The 7,470-nt window shown below is 31.6% G+C and overlaps 1 protein-coding gene across 5 annotated transcripts; it reads left to right on the top strand.

Annotated features, from left to right (window-relative positions):
• Positions 1-1,971: 1,971 nt before the first annotated feature.
• LOC121787747 lies at positions 1,972-4,335 on the top strand. Of its 5 annotated transcripts, none has more exons than XM_042186585.1 (3): positions 1,972-2,213; positions 2,452-2,537; positions 2,630-4,335. In XM_042186585.1, exon 3 carries the CDS (start codon positions 3,140-3,142, stop codon positions 4,100-4,102), a length of 963 nt encoding a protein of 320 aa, XP_042042519.1. In that variant the 5' UTR covers positions 1,972-2,213; positions 2,452-2,537; positions 2,630-3,139; the 3' UTR covers positions 4,103-4,335. The 5 variants fall into 5 exon arrangements, with proteins under 5 accessions (XP_042042519.1, XP_042042521.1, XP_042042520.1 ...); XM_042186587.1 differs by having other exon boundaries at positions 2,639-4,335; XM_042186586.1 differs by lacking the exon at positions 2,452-2,537 and having other exon boundaries at positions 2,630-2,854; positions 3,067-4,335.
• Positions 4,336-7,470: the final 3,135 nt, after the last annotated feature.

The raw sequence follows: 7,470 nt of genomic DNA on the forward strand, positions 1-7,470 counted from the left end.
TTTCCGTTGCATAGTAGAATATAAAAAAGAGATGGTTAAAAATAAGAACGAAACAATTAAACCTAGTTCTTGAGTTCACTGGCGTATGCACGTTGGAACAAGGGGGTACAACTGTACCCCCAAACTTTTGTGGATTAATACTATATGTAGTCCAACTTTCACAAAATTCATCTGTAGCCTGGTGGTAAGTTGCCTCTCTCTCCAAGCTGCGAACCCAAGTTCAATACTTACTGAGCACATTTCCTACTCTTAACTTTTAATTAAACTTTCTCTTCTCCAAATTAACTTTGTATTAATCTATATCATGTCTAATTCAATTTTTTTTTCTCAATTCATATTTAAGTTTTATTAATTATTTTGTTTTTAACAAATACGTTTATTAGTTTAACCACTAACTTGCTCTTTTTTAATTTAATTATGTATTATTTCATATTTAACTTTCATTAATTATTTGTTAATAGACACTTATATGACTAATATAAAGTACTCCATATTTTTGTAAATTAAAAAAAAAACTTAATATAAAAAAACTCAATATAAATTACTAAATTGAAATAAGTATTATAAAATACTCCATATTTATGTAACTAACTTCCTCATTATATTCATATCTATAGTATATTGCTAATTAACAAAACATGGATACTTGTATTTGAAATGTATAATTTATGTGGTACTATAAAATAGTTTATTTTTATTTAAAATGAAATTTTTTGATAAAAAAATAAAAGACAAAGATTTTATTTGAAAAAATAATTGAAAAAGCATAACAAAGAAAATAAAAAAAAGATTAGTCACATTTTGAAATTTTAAGGCGTAATTATTTTTGCACCCCCAAATTGAAAATCCTGGATACGCCACTGCTTGAGTTGATCATAACTTCAGTTCAACTGAATCTCCACTTTATTCGAAACTAATTCGAATACGAAGGTGTGAATTAATTAGACGTTGACTCGTTTGGTTTTGTGATTATGATCATATAAATAAGATGATATTGTGTGAATGCTTTTTTGGTTGGTAGTGTCACATATATGTATACATTTACGTGCGATTTGGTAGGAAAAATAAATAAACTAAAATATGACAATAATACACATTTTAGCTCATTTTTTTTTCATAAAACTTCAAGATAGATGAATCGTTAAATATATGATATTGTTCGATTGACAAAATTATATCGGAAGATTAAATATATGTTGTGTTTGGTTCATTGAATCTCACAAATTAATCTTGATGAATAATCATGTGATAATTAGTCATAGCCATCCCTCCAACTAAAATAATCTTCCAATTTAATCCTTGATAGATTATCATATGATAATTAGTAATGACAACCGAACGACGCATATAATGAGAGCAATACACATTTTAGCTCATTTTTGTTCATAAAACTTCAAGATAGATGAATCGTTAAATCTATGATATTGTTCGATTGACAAAATTATATCTTGAGATTAAATATATGTTGTGTTTGGTTCATAACATTGAATCTCACAAATTAATCTAGATGAATAATCATGTGATAATTAGTCATAGTCATCTCTCCAACTAAAATAATCTCCAAACTTAATCCTTAATAGATTATCATATGATAATTAGTAATGACAACCGAACGACGCATATAATGAGAGCATTTGTTTTCATTTATACATTTATTTTGATCTCTAAGATTTTTTAAAACAATTATTATTAATGTTATTAGTTTTAAAAATTACATAAAAATTAAGGTTTAATTTATTTTTTATTTAATTTATAAGTAATTTATAGAATTATTGACCATACCAATTGAATTTCTTTTAACTTTTAAACCCACAAAAATTCCTATAAAGAATATACTCCTATTCGGCTATTGGATAATTATTTTAGCACAACAAATATGAATAAATATTTATAACAATTAACAAATGTAGTAGAAAATAAAAAGAGCAAACTATCACAATATACCAACACTACCCTCCATATTTTCTTTGAATGTCTTTACTAACCTCGGCTGCAAATCTGAGATGAAATCACATCACTCTACACCGCCAGCCACTGATATTATCGCTTCTCCAATTCATTGGCGACGAGATCCGCCATTGACGATCGATCTCAAGCTCTCAATCGAGCAACCGTCTCTACTAAATCTCAACCTTTTCTGCATTCTGGAAATTAATCGATTTAGGCTTTCCGCATTGCGTTGCAGTTATCCGCGATCAGCTCGTGATATTGAAGTAAGATTTTTTGCTTCAATTATTCGATTTAAGCGTACTTGAGGTTCCTTCTGAAAATTTGTTGATTCTGAATTTCTTATAATCGGAGAGCTGCGGATAGCTTTCGTTTGTGTAATTTGGTTGGAAATCCCTTCGGAACTGGCTGATTTATTTTAATTTAGGAGTTTTTACATGCTTTTCTGATATATGTGTTTGAGAAACCATATGCTTGATGTTGGTAGCTGCAATTTTTGTGTAGTTAATGAAGCTCAGTTTGTGAAGTATTCGATGAAGTGATGAGAAATGCAAAATTTGGATTAGACTCTAGCTATCTTGCTTTCATAGGTAGGTGCAATGTAGTTGATTGATATCATATTTCAGCGTTAGAATAAGAAGATCCTAATCCACTTAATCTAACAAAAACTTCTAATTTCAAGATATTGCAGATGATGATAATGCTTACCAAGTTTGAATTAGCTTCTAAACTTGTGGTTTATTTAAGAGTGTGAGTTGGAGGGTATCGAGAGACAGCCCAATGCAGAGGGAAAAACACAAGATTCTGTTAACTGATATCTTGCCGATCATCCTGAACCAACTTCAGATTCAATCCATCATGATAATGAAGGAATGCCCTTAATTTATTGGACGAGTTTGAGCCATATGTATGTCTTCAATTTACTGAGGTGTTAGTTAAACTGTAGAATTCTTGATCACGGAACATTCCTCATATATTCTTAACTGGATGTATTTATGCTTTGAATTTAGGTATCAGTGTTTCGAATGTAACAGTCATTTCACCAAATGATTTGATTACTTTGACAAAGATAAGCTCTGTTTTAGTTAGATTGTATTCTAAATCCCAGTTTATTTGTAGAATCTTAAAATCCAGCTAAGCTTCCGGTCAGAAGCAAAAGGGTCCGGGAAATCCCAGATTCACTGATTGCGGGATGGCACTGCTTCCATCAAAGGGAGTGGTGATTTCCATTCCCAGCCTAGTTCTATCAGCTGCAGCTTTTGCAATCCTCTTATTCTTCTTGCTATCAACCGGCTCACCCCCCTCTGCTCCTTGCTCTTGCTCCGCCCCAACTGTGGACTACAGCAGCAAGATAGATGGAGAGAGTGTTTCAACTTCAGCTGAGGACATAGATTGGTTGAAGAGTCAGGTCGAAGCCAATGGATTACATATGCAGCAGAACATTCTACGCAAGGGCATAAACCCCCGAACCCGTCAACAGCAGCTCCAGGATCTTCTAAACTTTAAAGGCATATCTCACTATGAAGGAGAAGATGCTAACAACCATACTGCCCTTCCTTGTCCGGGTGAGCTACTTGTAGAAGAACACCACAGCAACTACGGGGAGCCTTGGGCAGGTGGAAGGGATGTATTTGAATTTCTTGCAGAATCGACCCGCCTAACACCCAATTCAAGAGTTCTTGAGATCGGGTGTGGCACACTTCGTGTTGGCCTGCATTTTATACGGTACTTAGATCCAGAGCATTTCCACTGCCTAGAAAGGGACAAGCTCTCTCTAATGGCTGCACTGCACTATGAGCTTCCATCACAAGGCTTGTTGTACAAGCGCCCTCTGATTGTAAGAGGCGAAGACATGGATTTCAGTAAGTTTGGGTCTGATACTGTGTATGATTTGATATATGCCAGTGCTGTTTTCCTCCATATGCCCGACAAGCTCGTGTGGACTGGTCTGGAGAGGTTGGTTGGTCGGCTGAAGCCTCTAGAAGGCCGAATCTTTGTCTCACATAACGTCAAGTTCTGCTCTCGTCTGGGAGGTGAAGAATGCACGAAAAGGCTGACTGATCTGGGCCTCGAATATAAAGGCAAGCATACACATGATAGTTTGCTCTTCAACCACTACGAGATATGGTTCGAGTTCAGGCGATTTAAGGCTTAAAACAGCACAAGATAGCAATCATTGATCGTTCTTCTGACCATGGTGGGAAGGGAGCAGGAAATGTTGATGATGAACAATATTGCAGAGGAAGTTAGAACACTATGCAGAGGTTCTGTTGATCTTTTCTTACCCTTTGCAGGTTTTATGTATTAATAGCTATATTCAATTGTATTCTTCAATATATTTTCAAACATAACCTCTGTTAATGAAATTAATTTTGAATGACATGTGTACATGGGGATCTCTTGTATCATTGTTTAGTTGGTCACTTCATATTTGATTATGCTCTAAAATCTAGTCCTAAATAAAAAATAATACACCATCGTCCACAGCAAATTGTCCTAATTTCTTTTGGGCTACAAAAAAAAGTAATTCTCTTGTGTCGAATTTAGTATTTGGACCTGATTAATGAAATCATTTTGGGCCTGATTTACGAAATTGATTTCGGTATGTCTATAAAAATTAATTCTCTTTCGGAATAATAAATGGTCTCTAATAAGATGGGTTTCATTTCCTATTATTTTTTAACTATGTTTCTCTTTTTCACTTTATAAATTTTGTACTAAAATACTTACCATTCATTACCTAGATAGTAATTTATTAATATATGAGCTTGAATCAAATTATTTAATTCTTTCTAAAGATCAAATGGATCTCACCCAAACTTTTATGTACTAGTACATGTTTTTTACATACAATTCACTCTCCCAACAACCTGTCTTTGGACTTTTTCATTGGAAATTGAAATTTTACTATTTGGCTCATGTGCGTGAAAATATTAAAAGGTCTTTCATTTTCGATCAAGCAACACTATGATATTTTAGGTGTAAAATAGATTATACTAATAAATTTGCTTTGCTTCCATCCACACAATAAATGTCTTAAATTTCGAGCTTAGGGCAGATAAATTTTCAAATATAAATGTCAAAGAACAAAATGCCCTAAGAGTTCAACTCTGCCCATCTCAAAATTGCATGGTCAGATTGTCGAGTATAAAGTTTATTTATAATTAAAAATATATGGGTAAGTTCAATACTAAATTTAGTTTTTGATTTGTATGATGCATATTTGCTTTGAGGTATAACCGTATACAATTTCGGGCAATGCCTTTTCACCTTAGGTAAGATATAATTCTATATTTGTGGGATCTCGAAATAGTAAATTGAGACTGTCCATAGTTTGTTTAAAATTATAAAATACAGGTGTAAGTTTCAATACTAATTATAAACTTGTGCAATGCATTTGCTTTGATGTATAATTGTAAAAATTTCGGGCAATACCTTTTACCTTTGGTAATATATTATGTTATACTTAGGAGGGTGTTATATTCTTATACCACCTTTTATCTATTTAATTATAAGAACTTTGTACCCTCAATTAATCCCATAATTACACATAAAAATATGGCCCTCAATTTTAAGTGATAGATTTATACCAATTTATATATTATTCCTCTCTTTAGAAGGATAAGAAACACACACACGCACACGATATATTTTCTTTAATGGGTAATTGCTCTATATAAAAAACAATGTTAACTTGCTTCATTAGGTAAAGAAACACTTCAATCTTGAATAAGAACAATTTCCGATACCATTTTGTCACAACAAAGTTGAAGAACATCTCGAAGTTACAATTATTAAACTCATCTCACAATCTAATTGTTGGGAAATCTTTTTTATAAGTATTTATATTTGATTTTCAAGCATCCTCAAATCTTGAAAGCTTATCCACAATGTTAAACAAAATCATGAATTATTAAATAACATCAGTATTCCCACACACCCCAAAAAGAATCTTAATATTTTTTTAGCAGATTCGGGTTAGCCATTTTTAGCTTTTAATAGTTAAAAATGGGAATAGCATTTTACAGTTGGCTTGTATATTTCCAAATTTATAAACAAAGCCACCCATTTTCAATATTAAAGGCATCAAGAAAAAGAGTAATAGATTCTCATATTTCCTCATTCTTTTTATGCATATCAAGATAATTACCAACGCAAAAATTTATTCCCACCATTATCACTAGGATTATTGGTAAAAAAAAATACACAAATTATATTAATTTCCAAAATTTTCCACAAATTTAAATTCACTCGACATAAAATGATATCATGGAAATATATATATAGACAAAATAATGCGCAATATTTAGATGTGTGATGCTCGAAAATCAGATGTAGATCTATATTTGATTTATGAGCATCCATTTAACTATAATCAATAATTTCACGTTAGTATTTGAATGTTTAAAGTCGCGCGTCTATTAAAATTTAAGTGTCAATTAATCATCGACTTGAATAAGAGTTTGTACTATATTTTATCACCAATTTTAGTAGTAATATATAGAAAAAACCATAAACTACTAAGTGGATTTACATTGAACAAACCCTTATTATTCTATTTTGAAAAGGCAATATTCGGTATAGCTCAACCTTACATCATTACATTATTTTATTTATTAACCAAAAAAAACAGAGAGGAATTCAGAATCATGAACAGTGACATATCGAAAAAGGCCCTTGGCTGTTTTCGACTCAAAACTTTTTATTGGGGCCAAATTCCAAACAATAAAAATTTTAAAAACAAACAAAATTTAAAAAAACAACAAAATTTATAGAGGGAGAGAGCAATTGCAAGTTGTAGTGACGCCCACATGAATACGATGCACACGCTTTCGGGAGTGGGAAATAGTCACATGCCTCCACTTTGACTTTTAGCAATTTGAGAACATAAATCACACGAATCTTTCCATTAATGGAAAATAAATTGCCAACCAAACCCCTCACACCTTTCCTTTTTCTTGTTACTATTATTTTAACCCTCAATATTAGTATATAGTTATTATTCAATCATTGCATCATTTTTTTCTTTTTTAATTTCTTTGTCTTTTGGGCAACAACCCCACATCATTTCCAACAATACTATTTTTTTTATTTAGTTTGGTGAAAATAGAAAAAGTTTTACCCTTCCTTGAGCAAAAGGTCCATTTCCAATTTCATGATATAAAATTGGGAGAGTGGACAAAATAATTAGGTCATGCTTGGACATGTGCAACGTGTATATTCCACTAGATGGAGATCAATTGCGACTTTAGAAAAAATAGAAAAATATTGAATGGAATTGAGTTGAATAAGAACTTACTATTACTCGCTTTTTTTTACTCGCTATTTAAATATATATATTAAAAAAATATATCTCACATTTTTGGTACCGATTCGAGTTAAAATGAGTTTAGTTTTTTATTAGAAAACACACATAATAGAAGCAAAAATACGAAAACATTGCACACATGAATGATAAATTACAAACCACACCACAAGAATGCAAGATCAACAAAAAGATCAAATCAATATTAATGCAGAATA

This window comes from Salvia splendens, chromosome 22, assembly GCF_004379255.2.
Source record: "Salvia splendens isolate huo1 chromosome 22, SspV2, whole genome shotgun sequence".
Lineage (NCBI taxonomy): Eukaryota > Viridiplantae > Streptophyta > Magnoliopsida > Lamiales > Lamiaceae > Salvia > Salvia splendens.